General features: G+C 42.1%; 1 protein-coding gene across 1 annotated transcript in view; it reads left to right on the forward strand.

The window, feature by feature from the left end:
• ZCCHC2 (zinc finger CCHC-type containing 2) overlaps positions 1-20,627 on the forward strand; it is a 56,602-nt gene that overhangs the window by 11,471 nt on the left and 24,504 nt on the right. Inside the window, exons 2-5 of the mRNA XM_027525963.1 lie at positions 13,546-13,657; positions 16,150-16,226; positions 18,436-18,507; positions 20,072-20,184. Of these exons, the coding sequence (XP_027381764.1) occupies positions 13,546-13,657; positions 16,150-16,226; positions 18,436-18,507; positions 20,072-20,184 (374 nt within the window). The remainder of the gene's footprint in view (positions 1-13,545; positions 13,658-16,149; positions 16,227-18,435; positions 18,508-20,071; positions 20,185-20,627) is intronic.

The following is a 20,627-nucleotide window of genomic DNA, read 5'->3' on the forward strand; positions in this document are numbered from 1 at the left end:
TTTGTACTTGGTGGGGTTAAACACAAGGCCTGATTGAGTGTTTCCTGACACTAAGCATCATTGACCTTTCTGTCACTTTCTGTCAAGGATCCTTCATAGGCTTTGTGAGCATTTCGGTGGAGAACCCTTCTCTGGGGATGAAGTTCAGTTAGGAGTCCCTGCAGTGCCGTTGGCTGTCGGGGTCCTGGGCTCACCTCCCAGCAAGACCCGCTGGTGTCTCCTGTGGGGAGGGGTTGTAAAGGAGAGGGCAGCTCACTTCTACGCAGGCTGGGAAGGCGAGACACAGCCTCAGTAGGTCCTTTGGGTCTCATGCTCACGGGTGTGTGCTCCTCAACTCACCCAGAAACATTTTTGCAAAGTGGGGATCTAAAGGTCTGGGAGCTGCCAGCCCAGGGATGCAGCAGTTCCTGATTCAACCTCCTTGTTGTTGTTCAGACTCTTAAGTCGTGTCTGACTCTGTGACCCCATGGACTGTAGCCTGCCAGGCTCCTCCATCCATGGGATTTCCCAGGCAAGAACACAGGAGTGGGTTGCCATTTCCTCCTCCAGGGGGTCTTCCCCATCCAGGGGTCGAACTTGTGTCTCTTGTGTCTCCTTTCTTGGCAGGCGGATTCTTTACCACTGTGTCCAGAAACTCACAGGGTGCTTCATGAGGGAAACGTCAGGCTGTTGCTGGGTAAAAGGGCTGCCTCTCTTCTTTCCTTCTCCACTCCCTGCCTCCCTGGTCAGCTTCCACATCAGCATTCTTTCTGCTAGTTCTTCCCCAGTCGTGCATCCTGCAAGTTCAGTTCTCTAGAAAAGACAATGACGTCGACAATATTAATGTTTGCTTTTTGTTTTTTGTAATAAATTCAGAGTTCCCCCAAACACACATAAAGTTACAGTGAATCAAGTTTCCCCCTTCCATCCTATTCGACCACCCAGCTCCAGCTATGCCTGCTGTGGTCACACAGGTGCCGGCCCTCAGCTCACCCAATCGTCGTGGGAAGAACTGGGAGCTGGGTCTGGGCTGTGGGCTGTGGTGGCCGGGTGTGGACACGGGGTCAGTGCATAGCTTAGTCCTTCCCCCACTTTCAGTGACTAGAGCGCATTTACCCACACTTTTAACATAGTGAATCTGCCACACTTGTCTTGCTGAATCATCTTTTCCACACATTTCTAGTTAAACAGTAAGTTACATAGGGAGTGAGTCCACGGTCATAGCAGAAATCATGGCAAACTGTTTTTAAGCTGCTGACTCACTGGTCTCCCTCCTTTCTGCCCTGTTGGGTCGATTTTGTTCTTTGCGACATAACTTGAATACATTTGGCATCCACATTTCTCTCCCACCAGAACTTACCCTTTATCAGATGCTCTAGGTTGATTCAGGACTTTCCTTTGGGTTGGGTTACACTGTTTTCACTGAGGAAAGATGAGACAGATGTCTGCCTTTCCCCCACATCCTCTCAATTGAAGAGACAGACAGTAAATAGTTCATATCTTCGCCTGAGCTTCTTCCCTCTTCTACCAAAATAGATGAAATTTGACATCTTAGTAGTGTTTCTAATAGTGAATCATATTCTGACATTCAAAGAAAGACTTTCTATGAATCTTGCTTAGATAATAGCATATACTTGAGGTACAACCCTGGTTATTTAAAGAGAATTTACCATGTAGAACTGTAACAGATTACCTCCAAACTTAGTGACTTAAAGCAACAATAACACTTTTTTTCTTAGTGTTGTGTCTCATAATTCTGTGGGCCAGGAATTCAGACAGGGAGCTAACAGCAAGAGTGACTTGTGTCTGCTGCAGAATGTCTGGGCACACAGCTGGCGGCTGTGGGCCTCTCTCGCCTTTCCTCTCTATGCATGTCTATGGCGCGGCGTCTCCGGGGAACCACTGTTCCTATAGGCCTGGGGTCCCAGAGCAAGTGTTCCCAGAGGTCCAGCGGCAAGACTTCTATGACCTATCTCGGCCATTCCAGAATGGCTTTCCATCCCATCCTCCTGGTTAGGCCTATCTCTGAAGTCGGTCCAGATCCACTGGCTGGGGAATTATACCCACGGATCAGCAGGAGGAGTAGGCACAGTATTGTGGGCTGTCTTTACCCCAAAAACTTCATAGGATGTTGTCATATACTAATGTTAAATTCTCAGTCTGATTTGATAAATGTAAAAATTTGACATTAGTAAGTTTAGTATAAAAACAATTTCTGTGCTTTTTTTTGCCTTTTTTCTTAGAATGTCTTGGTATTTTAAGATGTACAGTCTGCATAAAAGGACGAGAGAAAACGTATAGAACATTGGTAGATGTGCTAGGATAAAGTCTGTCCTGTTAGACCTTTGTTAAAGTAACCTGAGACCCGCGTGATCTTTGCTCTAATGATGTGTTCTCAGAGAAGGGTCTTGGGACTGCGCAGTCAACTTGACTGTTTCACAGACTTTCCTCACATTTAAGAGATCTCCAGTAATTGTGATGGATCTGCATGTGTAAAAGTGAGGTCTGAGCAGTCTTTTAAAATAACCAAGATATGTTACATGACACGTGGATTTGAGTTAACCAGGAGCACGCCACAGGTCAGAGGAAGCTTTCTGAACTCAAATGAGCTACCTCAGTAGGAAGGAGAAGGGCACACACATGCCAGGGCTCTTTTTGTTCCTGTGCATATTTTTGCCAGCTTAGGGTTTTTAAAATTTGTCATCTTCTTCCAAGCAGAGAAAAATTCTCCCATTTTCCACTTGGTCCTGACCCTTTTTCTAAAATGCTGATTCTGGCATGTCATCTGCATTGCATTTGCATAGGAATCTGAACTTAATAGAGAACATGGGCACTATTCCTTCCTGCAGGATCCCATTAAGCCAGTGGTTCTCGGGTTTTTGGTGCCTTGCCCTGCACACAGTAAAAGCACACGTGCCGGGGGAGAGGAGACAGTGGAGCCAAGAGCGGTTCCTGCTGGGGCCGGAAAGCCCCATGATTCTGATCTCTGTAGCTCCTGAGATGTTAAATTCAGTTTTGGTTAAATTAATAAAATTAAAAATTTTCTAGTTTTTAAAACGTAGTCTAAATGACTGTATAGCAGTGATACATGCTGGGACTCAGTGTTGGGAGGAGGGGCAGAAAGCTTAATTAGTAGACATGTCATGGGTCGATGAACTTTGGTCCTTGGATAGAAATTCAGATTCCATTTTTCTGCCTACGTTATTAAACTAGGAGGCTTTTGACTTGGTTCTTAAATTGTGTGCTTCAAAGTAACTTCAGACTTTAAAAATGATTCCATACAGCTGTTTCAAAATTTATGGAGGCAATGTGATACAACTATTCTTAATTTTTTTTTTATTGTGGTGAAATATATATGCGTCCTAAGTCACTTCAGTCATGTCCAAGTCTCTGCGACCCTTTGGACTGTAGTCCACCAGGCTTCTCTGTCCATGGATTCTCTAGGCAAGGATACTGGAGTGGTTGCCATGTTCTCCCCAGGGGATCTTCCCCACCCAGGGTTCAAACCCAAGTCTCCTGCTTCAGTAGGCAGGTTCTTTACCACTATATGTAACAAAGTGTAACAAAGTATACTGTTTTCACATTTTTTGAGTATACATTTCCGTGGCATTCACATTGTTGTGCAACCACTGCCACCATCTGTCTCTGGAATGTTTCTTTTATCCCAAACTGAGACTGTATCCGTTAAGCCCTTAAGCCGCTACTCCCATCCCGAACTCTTTGAAGCCACTGGTTAGAATCACCATGCTGTCGGCGAATTTGACTACTCTAGGGTGCCTCATATAAGTGGAATCATACAGAATCTGCCCTTTTGTGCCTGGCTTATTTCACTTAGCATAATGCCCTCAAGATTGACCCATGTGTCAATTTTATGCCTTCTTAAGGCTGAGTAATACTCAGTTATACGTATACCTCATTTTGTTTATCTGTTCATCCATGGACTTTTGAATAGTCCACTTTTCAGCTGCAGTGAACACTGGAGTACTAATTACCTGCTTGGGTGTCTGCTTTCAGTTCTTCTGGGTATATGGCTAGGAGTGGAATTGCTGGATTATATGATAATTGTGTTTATTTATTTTTTTAGTAACTTTTACTGTGGCTGCATTGTATACACTCCTACCAGCAAAGCAGAAGGGCTCCAATTTCTCCCCATATTCACCAATACTTATTGTCTGTTTTTGGATAATAGCCTTTCTAATGGGTGTGAAGTGGTATCTCATTGTAGTTGTGCTCTGCACTTCCCTAATGAAAACTGTTCTTTCTTGTATAGTTTTGCATTCATTTATTTTTAATGGTGAGTGTTATTTTTAATTTTTGAACGACATATGAACAATATGGAATATACCCTTAAGAAATGGTGGGGGAGGGGGGGCACAGCGATCCTAAGATGGCAGAGGAATAGGATGGGGAGACCACTTTCTCCCCCACAAATTCATCCAAAGAACATTTGAACACTAAGTAAATTCCACAAAACAACTTCTGAATGCCAGCGGAGGACATCAGGCACCCAGAAAAGCAGCCCATTGTCTTCGAAAGGAGGTAGGAAAAAATATAAAAGACAGAAAGAGAGACAAAAGAGGTAGGGACGGAGCTCCATCCCGGGAAGGGAGTCTTAAAAAAGAAGTTTCCAAACACCAGGAAACACTCTCACTGCCGAGTCTGTGGCGAGCCTTGGAACCACAGAGGGCAACATAACTGGGAGGAAAAATAAATAATTAAAACCCACAGATTACGTGCCCAACAGTAACTCCCCCTAGCAGAGAAGCAGCGCAGACCCCTGTATTCGCCACTAGCAAAGTGGGGGCTGGGCAGGGAGGCGCAGGCTACATTGCGTAGAGTAAGGACTGGGCCTGAATGCCCCAAGGGCAATCTGAGGGAACTAACTTGGGATGGTAAACTAGACTGTGGGATAGCTACCACACGAAAAGCCCTAACCTAAGACACCGCCAGGCCCACTCACAGAACAAAGGACTGAACAGAGCTAGCCGGCTGCCTGCCGGTCCATCTTCCTCCTGAGACAGGCAGCCAGATCCGGAAGGGGGCAGTCGCAGACCCAGAGAGGCATTATCTACCAAACTGCAAGCAGGCTTCGTTGCTAACCGAGACTTCTTGGGGTTCTGGACGGTCAACGTCTGTCTGAGAAGGTGTACTGGGTGTACACCCAGAAAACTGAGTGGCAGGGATGGGGGAGGCAATGAGTCGCAGCAACTGCGCTCACCAAACACCTGATCACCTGAGCTGCTCGGACCTGGGAAGGGCACAAAACGCAGGCCCAACTGAGTCTGCGCCTCTGAGGACTACTCGAGTGCCTGAACCTGAGCAGCTTAGACCTGGGAGGTGCATGCAGCCCAGGGCCGGCCTCGGATGGTTCCTGGCGGAGCAACCTAGAGCCTGAGCAGTGTGGGCAGAGAGGGCACACACACCGTGAGCAGGGGCAGGCCTAGTGTGGCTGAGACAGTGTGAGCACACACCAGTGTTATTTGTTTGCAGCGTCCCTCCCTCCCCACAGCGCGACTGAACAAGTGAGCCTAAAAGAAAGCATCCACCACCATCCCACTAGTGTCAGGGTGGAAATTAGAAACTGAAGAGACCAGCAAACAGAAGAAGCTAAAACAGAGGGAACCGCCTGGGAACTGACAGGTAGTACCAACTACATAGGAAGGGGCCTGTAGATCTTGAGAAATATAAGCCAGATCAAGGAACTATCTGAAAATGAACTAACCCCACACTGCCCACAACACCAGAGAAAGTCCTAGATATATTTTTACTATCATTCTTTAAATTTTTAAAAAAAATTTTTAAGTCCTCTATTACTCCTTTAATTTTCATTTTTATAACCTATTACTTTGCAAAAAAAAAAAAAAAGACCCTATTTTTTAAAGCAAACTTCATATATATATATATATATATAATTTTTGTGACTGTTTTTTTCTTTAATACTGTATTTTTGAAAATCCAACCTCTACTCTAGATTTTTAATCTTCGCTTTTTAGAATTTGTTATCAATTTTGTACCTTTAAGAACCCAATCTTCAGTACCCATTTTTACTTGGGAGTGAGATTACTGGCTTGACTGCTCTCTCCCACTTTGGACTCTCCTTTTTCTCTACCAGGTTGCCTCTATCTCCTCCCTCCCCCTTCTCTTCTCTACCCAACTCTGTGAATCTCTGTGTGTGTTCCAGATGGTGGAAAACTGATTACTGGCTGGATCTATCTCTCTTCTTTTGATTTCCCCCTTTATTCCCCTGGCCACCTCTGTCTCCTTCCTCCCTCTTCTCTTCTCTGTATAACCCCGTGAACATCTCTGAGCGGTCCAGACTGTGGAGAGCACATAAGGAAGTGATTACTGGCTAGCTTGCTCTCGCCTCTTTTGATTCCCCCTCTTCTCATCCGGGTCACCTCTATCTCCCTCCTCCCTCTTCTCTTCTCCATGTAACTTGGTGAACCTCTCTGGGTGTCCCTCACTGTGGAGAAACTTTTCATCTTTAACCTAGATGTTTTATCAGCGGTGCTATATAGATGGAGAAGTCTTGAGGCGACATAAGACTGAAAACCAGAAGCAGGAGGTTTAAGTCCAAATCCTGAGAATACCAGAGAACTCCTGACTCCAGGGAACATTAATCGAAAGGAGCTCATCAAATGCCTCCATACCTACACTGAAACCAAGCACTGCCCAGGGGCCAACAAGTTCCAGAGCAAGAAATACCATGCAAATTCTCCAGCAACACAGGAACACAGCCCTGAGCTTCAATATACAGGCTGCCCAAAGTCACTCCAAACCCACTGACATCTCATAACTCATTAGACACTTCATTGCACTCCAGAGAGAAGAAATCCAGCTCTACCCACCAGAACACCGACACAGGCTTCCCTAACCAGGAAACCTTGACAAGCCATGTGAGGACGCTCCACAATACAGAGAACTCCACAAGCTGCCAGAATGCAGAAAGGCCACCCCAAACACAGCAATATAAACAAGATGAAGAGACAGAGGAATACCCAGCAGGTAAAGGAACAGGATAAATGCCCACCAAACCAAACAAAAGAGAAAGAGATATGGAATCTGCCTGATAAAGAATTCTGAATAATGATAGTGAAAATGATCCAAAATCTTGAAAACAAAATGGAATCACAGATAAATAGCCTGGAGACAAGGATTGAGAAGATGCAAGAAAGTTTTAACAAGGACCTAGAAGAAATTAAAAAGAGTCAATATATAATCAATAATGCAATAAATGAGATCAAAACCACTCTAGAGGGAACAAATAGTAGAATACAGAAGACAGGATTAGTGAGGTAGAAGATAGAATGGTAGAAATAAATGAATCAGAGAGGAAAAAAAAAATGAATTAAAAGAAATGAGGACAATCTCAGAGACATCTGGGACAATGTTAAATGCCCCAACATTTGAATCATAGGAGTCCCAGAAGAAGAAGACAAAAAGGAAGACCATGAGGAAATTCTTGAGGAGACAATAGTTGAAAACTTCCCTAAAATGGGGAAGGAAATAATACCCAAGTCCAAGAAACCCAGAGAGTCCCAAACAGGATAAACCCACGGTGAAATACCCCAAGACACATATTAATCAAATTAACAAAGGTCAAACACAAAGAACAAATATTAAAAGCAGCAAGGGAAAAACAACAAATAACACACAAGGGGATTCCCATAAGGATAACAGCTGATCTTTCAATAGGAACTCTTCAGGCCAGGAGGGTATGGCAAGACATACTTAAAGTGATGAGAGAAAATAACCTACAGCCCAGATTACTGTACCCAGCAAGGATCTCATTCACATATGAAGGAGAAATCAAAAGCTTTACAGACAAGCAAAAGCTGAGAGAATTCAGCAGCAGCAAACCAGCTCTCCAACAAATGCTAAAGGATATTCTCTAGACGGGAGACACAAAAAGAGTGTATAAACTCGAACCCCAAACAATAAAGTAAATGGCAACAGGATCATACTTATCAATAATTACCTTAAATGTAAATAGGTTGAATGCCGCAACCAAAAGACAAAGACTGGCTGAATGGATACAAAAACAAGACCCTTATATATGTTGTCTACAAGAGACCCACCTCAAAACAGGGGACACATACAGACTGAAAGTGAAGGGCTGGAAAAAGATATTCCATGGAAAGAGATCAAAAGAAAGCAGGAGTAGCAATACTCATATCAGATAAAATAGACTTTAAAACAAAGGCTGTGAAAAGTGACAAAGAAGGACACTACATAATGATCAAAGGATCAATCCAAGAAGAAGATATAACAATTATAAATATATATGCACCCAACATACGAGCACCACAATATGTAAGACAAATGCTAACAAGTATGAAAGGGGAAATTAACAATAACACAATAATAGTGGGAGACTTTAATACCCCACTCACACCTATGGATGGATCAACTAAACAAAATTAACAAGGAAACACAAACTTTAAATGATACAATAGACCAGTTAGACCTAATTGATATCTATAGGACATTTCACCCCAAAACAATGAATTTCACCTTTTTCTCAAGCGCACACGGAACCTTCTCCAGGATAGATCACATCCTGGGCCATAAATCTAGCCTTGGTAAATTCAAAAAAATTGAAACCATTCCAGGCATCTTTTCTGACCACAATGCAGTAAGATTAGATCTCAATTACAGGAGAAAAACTATTAAAAATTCCAACATATGGAGGCTGAACAACACACTGCTGAATAACCAACAAATCACAGAAGAAATAAAAAAAGAAATCAAAATATGCATAGAAACTAATGAAAATGAAAACACAACAACTCAAAACCTGTGGGACACTGTAAAAGCAGTGCTAAGAGGACGGTTCATAGCAATACAGGCATACCTCAAGAAACAAGAAAAAAGTCAAATAACCTAACTCTACACCTAAAGCAACTAGAAAAGGAAGAAATGAAGAACCCCAGGGTCAGTAGAAGGAAAGAAATCTTAAAGATTAGGGCAGAAATAAATGCAAAAGAAACAAAACAGACCATAGCAAAAATCAACAAAGCCAAAAGCTGGTTCTTTGAGAGGATAAATAAAATGGACAGACCATTAGCCAGACTCATCAAGAAACAAAGGGAAAAAACTCAAATCAATAAAATTAGAAATGAAAATGGAGAGATCACAACAGACAACACAGAAATACAAAGGATCATAAGAGACTACTATCAGCAATTATATGCCAATAAAATGGACAACGTGGAAGAAATGGACAAATTCTTAGAAAAGTACAACTTTCCAAAACTGAACCAGGAAGAAATAGAAAATCTTAACGGACCCATCACAAGCACAGAAATTGAAACTGTAATCAGAAATCTTCCAGCAAACAAAAGCCCAGGTCCAGACGGCTTCACAGCTGAATTCTACCAAAAATTTAGAGAAGAGCTAACACCTATCCTTCTTAAACTCTTCCAGAAAATTGCAGAGGAAGGTAAACTTCCAAACTCATTCTATGAGGCCACCATCACCCTAATACCAAAACCTGACAAAGATGCCACAAAAAAAGAAAACTACAGGCCAATATCACTGATGAACATAGATGCAAAAATCCTTAACAAAATTCTAGCAATCAGAATCCAACAACACATTAAAAAGATCATACATCATGACCAAGTGGGCTTTATCCCAGGGATGCAAGGATTCTTCATTATCCGCAAATCAATCAGTGTAATATACCACATTAACAAATTGAAAAATAAAAGCCATATGATTATCTCAATAGATACAGAGAAAGCCTTTGGCAAAATTCAATATCCGTTTATGATAAAAACTCTCCAGAAAGCAGGAATAGAAGGAACATACCTCAACATAATAAAAGCTATATATGACAAACCCACAGCAAACATTATCCTCAATGGTGAAAAATTGAAAGCATTTCCCCTAAAGTCAGGAACGAGACAAGGGTGCCCACTTTCATCACTACTATTCAACATGGTTTTGGAAGTTTTGGCCATAGCAATCAGAGCAGAAAAAGAAATGAATCCAAATTGGAAAAGAAGACGTAAAACTCTCACGGTTTGCAGATGACATGATCCTCTACATAGAAAACCCTAAAGACTCCACCAGAAAATTACTAGAGCTAATCAATGAATATAGTAAAGTTGCAGGATTTAAAATCAACACACAGAAATCCCTTATATTCCTATACACTTATAATGAGAAAATAGAGAAATTAAGGAAACAATTCCATTCACCATTGCAATGAAAAGAATAAAATACTTAGGAATATATCTGCCTAAAGAAACAAAAGACCTATATATAGAATACTATAAAACACTGGTGAAAGAAATCAAAGAGGACACTAATAGATGGAGAAATATACCGTGTTCATGGATCAGAAGAATCAATATAGTGAAAATAAGTATACTACCCAAAGCAATCTATAGATTCAATGCAATCCCCATCAAGCTACCAATGGTATTTTTCACAGAGCTAGAACAAATAATTTCACAATTTGTATGGAAATACAAAAAGCCTTGAATAGCCAAAGCAATCTTGAGAAAGAAGAATGAAACTGGAGAAATCAACCTGCCTGATTTCAGGCTCTACTACAAAGCCACAGTTATCAAGACAGTATGGTACTGGCACAAAGACAGAAATATAGGTCAATGGAACAAAATAGAAAGCCCAGAGATAAATCCATGCACATATGGTCACCTTATCTTTGACAAAGGAGGCAAGAATATACAATGGATTAAAGACAGTCTCTTTAACAAGTGGTGCTGGGAAAGCTGGTCAACCACTTGTAAAAGAATGAAACTAGAACACTTTCTAACACCATACACAAAAATAAATTCAAAATGGATTAAAGATCTAAACGTAAGACCAGAAACTAAAAAACTCATAGAGGAGAACATAGGCAAAACACTCCCCAACATACATCACAGCAGGATCCTCTATGACCCACCTCCCAGAATATTGGAAATAAAAGCAAAAATAAACAAATGGGACCTAATTAAAATTAAAAGCTTCTGCACAACAAAGGAAACTATAAGCAAGGTGAAATGACAGCCTCCAGAATGGGAGAAGATAATAGCAAATGAAGCAACTGACAAAGAATTAATCTCAAAAATATACAAGCAACTCCCGCAGCTCAATTCCAGAAAAATAAATGACCCAATCAAAAAATGGGCCAAGGAACTAAACAGACATTTCTCCAAAGAAGACATACAGATGGCTAACAAATACATGAAAAGATGCTCAACGTCACTCATTATCAGAGAAATGCAAATCAAAGCCACAATGAGGTACCATTTCACGCCAGTTAGAATGGCTGCGATCCAAAAGTCTACAAGCAATAAATGCTGGAGAGGGTGTGGAGAAAAGGGAACCCTCTTACAGTGTTGGTGGGAATGCAAACTAGTACAGCCACTATGGAGAACAGTGTGGAGATTCCTTAAAAAACTGGAAATAGAACTGCCATATGACCCAGGAATCCCACTGCTGGGCATACACACCAAGGAAACCAGAATTGAAAGAGACACGTGTACCCCAGTGTTCATCGCAGCACTGTTTATAATAGCCAGGGCATGGAAGCAACCTAAATGTCCATCAGCAGACGAATGGATAAGAAAGCTGTGGTACATATACACAAGGGAATATTACTCAGCCATTAAAAAGAATACATTTGGATCAGTTCTCATGAGGTGGATGAAACTGGAGCCTATTATACAGAGTGAAGTAAGCCAGAAAGAAAAACACCAATACAGTATACTAATGCATATATATAGAATTTAAAAAGATGGTAATGATAACCCTGTATGCGAGACAGCAAAAGAGACACAGATGTATAGAATAGTCTTTTGGACTCTGGGAAAGGGCAAGGGTGGGATGATTTGGGAGAATGGCATTGAAACATGTATAATATCATATGTGAAACGAATTGCCAGTCCAGGTTCGATGCATGATACAGGATGCTCGGGCTGGTGCACTGGGATGACCCAGAGGGATGGGATGGGCCAGGGAGGTGGGAGAGGGGTTCAGGATGGGGAACACGTGTACATTCATGGTGGATTTATGTTGATGTATGGCAAAACCAATACAATATTGTAATTAGCCTCCAATTAAAATAAATAAATTTATATTAAAAAAAAAGAAATGGTTGACCCGTTCAGCTAAACTTCCAATTAACATAAGTATTTAAGAGGATTACAGTGCTTTATTTATATTGATTTTTGAAGTATTTATAGCTGTTTTAGGCCAATATGGTTGTATTATTTTGTAGTAAATGATTATATAGTTTGGGTTGGGAAATACATGATTTTGTTATTGTTAGAAGAATTCTTATGTCTGCCTTTTTTTTTTATTCAATAATATTGAAAGTTGGTGAGTGCCATTCAAAAGTTGGATGCTGACTTAAGAGGTCGATGCTGTCTTTCTTCTTAAGTGTTTCTGTGTAGACAGCCTTTATTTCCTTGGGTTTCTAGAAGACGACACACCATGAGGCTGAAGCTTAGCTCCCAGGGGTATCTGGTGTGATGCCTGATTCCTAGGAATAGAGCCATCAACTGACAGCTCGTACTCACTGACAGGTCAGGAGGCATGGTCAGACTATAGAACAAAATGTTTTAAATTAGAATGCTTGGAAAGTTTAAGGTCTGCTGTTTACTTCATTTTTATATACAATTAAAAAATTAATGTGTATTATTTATTGCAGATTTGTAATATTATAATTAGCTCCTGTAAGTGAGATAATTTTGGTCTGAATAGTGTTTTGAGATTCTGAACATGAAGTGGGGGAGGATAAGGTATGAATTCTGATATAGATCCATTATAAAGCTATTTTAATTTTTGGCTTACCCAGTGGGTTAGAGTAACAATATATTGGGTTGATCAGAAGATTCGTTCATATTTTTCCATAACAACTTAACAGAAAAATTGAACTTTTTGGCCAACCCAATCCATGACGGTGTTTGAATTCTGAGAGCCATGTATAAGATTGGCAAGCTCTTCATGACTCCCAAGTAGCATTTGTAGGGATAAAACTTATACTCTAGTTCACTAATGGTAGAGCACCTAGTTGATATTAGATGGTTTAGCATTAATGTAAACTCATTGTCCACACACATTCTTGTTTAGATTTGTGTATTGATGATAGCCTTAAAAATTTTTTTCCTAACAAAGCATCTTGTTAGACTGTCACTAAGACCAAGTAGTGAATTAAAAAACTGCACGAAAACATAAAAAATACAGATGCCCTTACATCTGGGGAATAACATAAAGGGTACCGTCTTTTTATATGTGATCATGTTCACTTGGGTAAGGAATTGACATCTCTGGCGATTCTGAATAGCACTATGCTGTGTGTGCCCCCCAAACTGGGACAATTAAATAATTGATAGAATATTGCTGTTAAATGAAGATAAATATGGCTTTCTCTTTCCTGCTCTGGCACTGTGCCTTTCTGCTCTAAATGTGTAATCACCTATTTTATCTCTCAAATTGCTGTTGAAATTACTGCTGTTAAAAGTATCACTTTAATCTAGTTTATTTTTGTGGCATTCATTGTTCTTAGTCTCAGATGTAGATTAACCTGTGCCCCCCTCTCTCCTCTAGAATGACTCTTCTCATGGTGATTATATGCAAAGTAACGAGGCCAGTTTAATAGAACAAGCCCCAATACCTCATGATGGTCTTACTGTGACACCTCACAGAACCCAGCGAGAAGGTATGTTGTATTTTTCCTAAACTGTAAACCGTCTGTACACAGGATTGCAGAGTGCTACTGGTGCTGACTAATTCACCCCCTTGCCCCTTTGTGGAGTACAGAACTCTGTGGGTCCTGGGTTTGGCTCAAATGCTGGTCCTCTCGCTTCCTTGAGTCTGCGTCTGGGCTCCAACTCCGCAGCCCCCTGGCCCGTCCCAGCCCACACTTACTCGATTCTGCCTTTCTTAAATCAGGCTGCATACTTCTGGAGGGCAAAGACTTTAACCTCCCTCCAAAGTATTAGTACAGTGCTTTAGCTGTAGAATGTGCTCAAGGTCTGCTGGAAAAGTCAATTTTACTGAAGTGCACTGTAAGACAGAAGAGATTTCTTACAAGCACATGCTTCCTGCAGTGATGCAGTTTTCAAGAGGTCTGGGTGGGGGAGTGAAAGGACATTGCCACCTGAAGAGAAACGGGTTCACATGTTCTCTTCCCTTTACATCTGGGGGTCCGTTAACCTGCTGAGGGAAAATTTGGGAAGGGTGAAAGATAGGCGGTAAGCATCATACTCATTTATAACAGCTTTGAATTGATGTCTTTCTGTTTCCTTTTAGTTCCGATAATAATCCTTTTCATGTAATGCATTTTTCTTCACAGAGGAAAAATAGATGTGAATGTTTAAGGTTTAGAAAACGTTTACATAATTAACTGCTTCTGTTCAAGATTACTGAATCTTGAACGGTAATCTGGAATCCTGCCTGGTCTGCTTCAGCCAGGCTCAGTGAAGCAGAGTTTGGGTTTACAGTGAAGGTCCATTGTGGTTTTTTGTCATTTTTCTTCTTTAAGATAGCTAAAAAAAAATAAAAAGACTACATCAAAATGATACTAATTAACTGTAAGGTGGTACTTATAGATGGTTTTTCCTATATCTTTAACTTTTAACAAATGTCCATAGTCCATGCTCTGCAGTTCTTTGAGAGTTGCAGGGCCGCCCATTATCAGCCATCCCTCACCCCATGCCTTCTGTCTCCCTCACCTCGATTCTGATAGATCACAGCAGGTAGAAGTGAAATGGAGCCGAAGCCACAGCCATGCTACTGTGCCACACTGCTCTGCGGCCCCCTCTCTCAGCCTGCTTTCAGAAGTAAAGCTGCTTCATATTTTGGAACATTGATTAGTTCAGATCATTTTTATTTAATAGCACCATCCTTCACCTAATTGAATACAGCAGCTTTTGGAAACAGCAGGCCCCTCCCCTCCTCCAGCCTTCATCATACGCAGCAGTGCTGAGCCACTGCAGGCTTCTCACCCCACCTGGCGTCTGCGGTTGTTTCGTCTCCATCCTCAACGTTCTCATCCACCAAGGGAAACTGGCCCAGAAGGAGGCCACCAAACACTAGACATTTGGAAAGTTAACACAAAATTCTGGTAATGGTGTCTCCTAATGTCTGTTTATCAGCAGATTTCTGTAGTCTTATGATTCCTGCTTTCTCAGTGCCCACCTTCTGTGATCTATAGCAATCTTACTTCTTCCTGCACACTTTTGTTCCTTTGTATATTCTACTTCACCTGTTTTAACTTCTTCCTTTAAGGCAAAGTGAGTCCTTCCCTTTTCTTTTCCATCTCCTGTCCCCTGTGACTCGAGCGGTGACCTTGTGTTGAGTCCCTTTCCTAACTTCTTCCCTGTGACCTTTATCATCTTCATTACGATTTCTTCTACTTACACCTGAACAACAAATTTTTTTTCCTTAAGTCCTTATATTATGCTTAGTAGACTGGCTCTTTTCACTTTGTAAAGAGATTTACTTGCTAAGGTGGTAACTTCTATTGAAGGATGTATGAAATGAGGACTTTGGGGATTTGCACTTTGACTTACTTCATGAGTGAGCTGATCATCTTATCTAGTTCAGTTCAGTGTAATTGTTAAGTCACCAGTGTAATTTATGACCACTATTGTATAATAAATTGTGAGAAGTTTTACTACAGTGAACCATCATAATTCATTATAATGTTAAGTTGTGTTACCATTGTATGATATTAAGGGTCACACTTGAGGGAAACAGTTTTTAAATTCTGAATTGGAAAGAAGTCTTTTATCGCTTTCCTATTACTTTTGAAGAGTTCCCCACCTCATTTAAGAATTTTTTCTAGTTTATACCTAATCTGCCTAAATAACTGAAAGACTCTAAAGTGCTGTATTTGTGGTAACAGTTTTGAAGATTCCTCTAGATAAGCAATCTTCACTGCAGGCACCTCTTATTATTTATCTTTGGTGCTTAGCAGAGTGCTTGAAACGACTTTAGGCACTCAGCATACTCATAGATGTAGAAAGAAATTACTTGATGGATGGACAGCACATTGTTGTGCTTCTGGGGTTTTTGGTTTTATTCCATGATTAAGGCCAGTAGTAAAGATGAAGATAAATAGCTTAACCATTTGGCTGTGTCAGGTTGAATAACTGAAATGTGTATCTAGTCTCTGTAGAACAAGTCAGCATGTTTTCTTTCTTTCAGCTGTACACATTGAGAAGATAATGTTGAAAGGAGTCCAGAGAAAAAGGGCTGACAAATATTGGGAGTACACCTTCAAAGTAAGCTACTCTCACCCAAAAAAGATACCTCACACTGTGTTCACTGATCTTTTGGAAGGAATGAAAATTAATCTTTGGAAAAACTAAATGGCAGGTTTGCTAACTTAAGAAAAGCTGTGCACATATCTGTGTTTGTCTTAATTAAGGGGATGTGCTGTTTCCAGTATATACTGCATGGTTTGCCCAGTTTAAAAGATGTATCACATTAAGATTGCTCTGCCAGTTTGATTAAAAAGAAATAAGAGCCTTAGATTTAAGGCGTAAACAAACCTTTAGAAAGTGAAAGTAACCACTCAGCAGTGTTGAGCGCCCGGAAGACAGGCGTAGCCTTCCGTGGCGGTCTTCCCCGGTGTCTCTTCTCTTCCTCCGAGGCTGCTGTTTCCTGGCCCTCGTTGCCTGCTCTGGTCTCTGGTTGCTCTGCTGCCCTTCTGTCCGTCACACGGTGTCTGACTGAGCGCAGAGCCCAGCGTGGTCGGTCCCTGTGGCTCCTCTCTGCCTGTGGCCTGTGCTGTGGACCCTCGCCCGCGTCTCCCTCCTCCCTGCCGGCCGCACCGGCCCACGCTGCTCTTCAGGCGGCCGCCTGCGCTGCAGCTGCAGGGCAGAGGCGTCTCTGTGCGCCCGCCCCTCACTTCCTTCTGGAGGAGCTGCCCGCAAGACGTCAGCGGCCCTGCCTCACGAAGTCACTTCTGATCCTGCAGCAGAAGGTCTTTTCCTTCATCCCGGGTGTACCGCCATCATCCCTTTCCCAGGTTCTTGTACTTGGGTTACATGGTATTTCTTTCCAGAAGGCTGTCATCTCCGAGAGAGCAGGAGTCATCATCCTCTGCATCTCACCGTGTCTGACTGGCCTTGTTTTGTTGAATAAGTTTTGGGACTAGCTTCTGCCTTCTGTAGAAGTATCCTCAGTTTTCAAGTTTTAAGTCCTTATCTTCACATCTCATCTACATTCTGTAACATTTGACACCAGCCATTCTGCGCTCTTTACTCAGCTAGTCCAGCTCTCCTTGCGTTGCTGGAGCTCTTAGCTCGTTCATTCCTTAAGGCCTTTGTGTTCTCTGGCTCTGAACCATCTATCGGCCCCAGATTGAGCCCCCCGCCCAGGTCGTTCTTGGCGCCTGTCTCACGTGCTGCTCTCAGCCCCTGCTCCGTGCCTAGTGCACTGTCTGTGGAGCCCTGGTCACTGACGGAATCTCTCTGCTCATGGGCTCTGGTCTGACTCCTGCACTGGGCTCTGACCTCAGCCCACAGAGACTTCATTGTCTTGTTCCCTCCGTATCCTTTCATAAACAGTGTCTGACACCAGTAGCTGCTCAACGACCATTTGAATAATTAGAAGTCATTTAAAAGTTTGCCCCCTTAATAAGGATATTTGTTTGAGGGTTGCTGGGTAAAATGCTGAAGGTATTGTTAAGTATTTGGTTAATTGTGGCATGAGTAGTTGCTAAGGCTTATGTGTTACATAGTTCAAGTATTTACTCAGCTCAGATAATTGTAAAGTAGAAATTATTAGTGGGCCACCATTGAGTCCACTGAATTAAAAGTATCCAAGAAGTAGGTAGGTAATCAATTTTAGTTGTGGCTCTTCTGCTTGCTTAGAGTTTGAATCTGTCAGTTAGCCTTTTTGAGTTTTAGTTTCTCCATCTGCAAATGGAAGTAGTCATATCTGCCTCATCCACCTTCATAGGACTTTAAAGCATTAAGATAAAGATGATGAAATCTTTTCCTAAACTATAAATTCCCATAAAAGCACAATACAGCACTACCAAAGAGGGGCAGTGAACCCGGTATTTCTCTTAAGAATGTGTATTTAATAAGTTTCAGGAGATAGAATTTTTGTTTTTCTTGGGGCTTATATATCTGTACTCTCCAAGTGTCATTTTAGAGTCCTACTTCTCCAAAAGGAATGTAAGACATTTCCCTTTCTGAAAAATTACTAAAATGTAGGTACATTTATAGAAGACAGCTTGTTTTGAAAACCATGCAATTTGAAAGGAGTTACTAAAATTTTTAAGTAACATGTCAATATACAGTTAATTTTAACAATTTTGAAGAAATTATGATAACAGATTAACTTTATATTTGTAATTTGTTGATACTGATAAAATTTAAGTAAGGTCATCTGTTTTACACATGGCTTTTTTCCAGTCAGTTCTTGCCTGAGAAATAACTGTATAGTATGTGTTGTTGTTTTTTTTTCTTTTTAAATCAGGTAAATTGGTCTGATCTTTCAGTCACAACAGTAACAAAAACCCACCAAGAACTACAGGAATTTCTACTGAAGGTAAAAATACAGATTCTACTGTGAAAATGATTTTGATATAATACACAGAATCCAAAAACTTTAGCACCAAAGTAAACACCAGGAATATTAAAACATGTATGTAGAGGTTGACTTACAACTATTCATGAACATTAGCTGTAGAAAATGTCATATTATTCTAAGCATAGATTTTCTTACGTTATATTGCTAATATAAGGAATTGAAGGCTTTCCACATTAAAAAAAAAAAAAAGGAACCTTATCATTCCTAGCTTCTTGATGAGACGTATGTTGTTGGTGGCGATGTGCCCAGCACCCAGCAAGGTCTCTGTTCTGGGTTTCCTAAGCTTTGACTGTTCTTTTTCTTGACAGATTTCATTTTTTAGTAATACAACTTCTCTAAAGCTTAGATTTTTTAAAAAAATATATATATATAATTATTAGTCCCCAATAGATAGCTTATCCTTCAGAATCACAGTAATTAATGACCCCCTGTTTAGCCAACATTTGAATATAGTGTTTTTTATGTAAGACCAGTGCCTTATCAAGTTATATGAAATAAGTGGCAACATAATGTACTTCTAGGAACGAATTTCCTATTATAAAATATCCTTTCAAGTTTACCATATGCCTTTTTTTAAACTGTTTACCTTCCTTTTAAAATCATCTGCAAAATATAAGAGTAAAAACTGTTCCCTTCACAACCTGTGCTCCCTAACACTAACCTTTGCGGAGGCTGATGAAGGGCACTTGAGTTTGCTGAGACGTGCGGGAGTGCGGTCGGGCCTTCCAGCCCCTTTTCGGGTTCAGTGGCCGCCTCCCCGCTGCTCCGTGGCAGCTGCGTCTGGTACCTGTGTTATTCCTCCGCCCCAGAAGCGCGGCTCCATGGAGGCCAGGTGTAGGTTTCCTCCTCGGTGCTGTGTTCACAGCGCCAGACACAGTACTTAGGACACAGTCGGAGTTCGAACTGTGTGTTGACTGCACGAATGAACTAGTAATTCATGAGAAGAGTTACAAAAACTAAACCGTTGCCAGGTTTTGTAGATGGTTATCCATCAGGCCTCAGTGTTTTTAAAGAAGAGCTTCTAGCACACTGAGCTCGGCCAGGGCTGAGCTGGGGCTCCAGAGGGTGGGGACTGTTTGTGTAAACCTTGGGGTTTTGCCCCGTCATTCCCACCTAGCTCTTCACTGGGAGTGTAGCATTGGCAGTCTGAGGTGGCCTGAGGTTCACGTGTGAAACAGGAGCCACAGAGGTGGTGACTACAAAGACAGGCCATACTTTGCAGAGTGCCATACGAGCTCTGGGAAATGCTCCGTTTAACTGAAGCTCCTCGCTGTGGGTGTCCGGGAGCGGGAGGGAAGCGGGGTGAGCGCTGCGGGTCCCCACCCCACCCCCCCGCCCCAACCCCGCGGGGATGCCCCCGGGGACCCTGCCCTGCCCGGCGGCTGCTCCAGGCTGCGGCCCTGTATCGGGAAGGTCTAGAAAGGGAACGGCTTTGGGGTGATGTCTGAGCAGGAGGCACTTACGTTCCTTTTATGCCCCTGGTTTGTGCCCCCAGTGAGTGAGAGACGTTTTTGTTTCCTAGCTTCCCAAGGAGTTGTCTTCGGAGACATTTGACAAGACCATCCTCCGAGCCCTGAATCAGGGCTCGCTGAAGAGAGAGGAGCGGCGGCACCCTGACCTGGAGCCCGTGCTGAGGTGAGGTCTGCGCACCGCGCGCTCCCGAGGCGGGGGTCTGCGCGCCTAGGGCTCCTGAGGCGCGCTCCCGAGGCGAGGTCTGCGCGCACCCAGGGCACCTCAGGCTGCACGTGGCCGGCGGGGGCTGAGAACCCGGGCAACATCTCTGCAAAAGTTATATTAAAGAAGTGATTTTTTCTTATACTTCCCTTTAAAAACACCCTTGGTTGTTTTGTGAGGCTAGGCTGTGGTCTCAGGACCATAAATCGGATTCGGGACACTGATACCAGTTTGTGGACTTTGGGTTAGTGTCACTGTCATTCATGCCGTTAAGAAATGCAGCAGTTGTAAAGGAGGGGGAAGTCGAAAGAGGGAGGAAATGAGTGTGTAAGTGAGGGAGGAAAGTGTGTAAAGAGGGAGGAAATGAGTGTGTAAGTGAGGCGGCGATGGGGCCGGTACAGGGC

Source organism: Bos indicus x Bos taurus, chromosome 24 (genome assembly GCF_003369695.1).
Source record: "Bos indicus x Bos taurus breed Angus x Brahman F1 hybrid chromosome 24, Bos_hybrid_MaternalHap_v2.0, whole genome shotgun sequence".
NCBI lineage: Eukaryota > Metazoa > Chordata > Mammalia > Artiodactyla > Bovidae > Bos > Bos indicus x Bos taurus.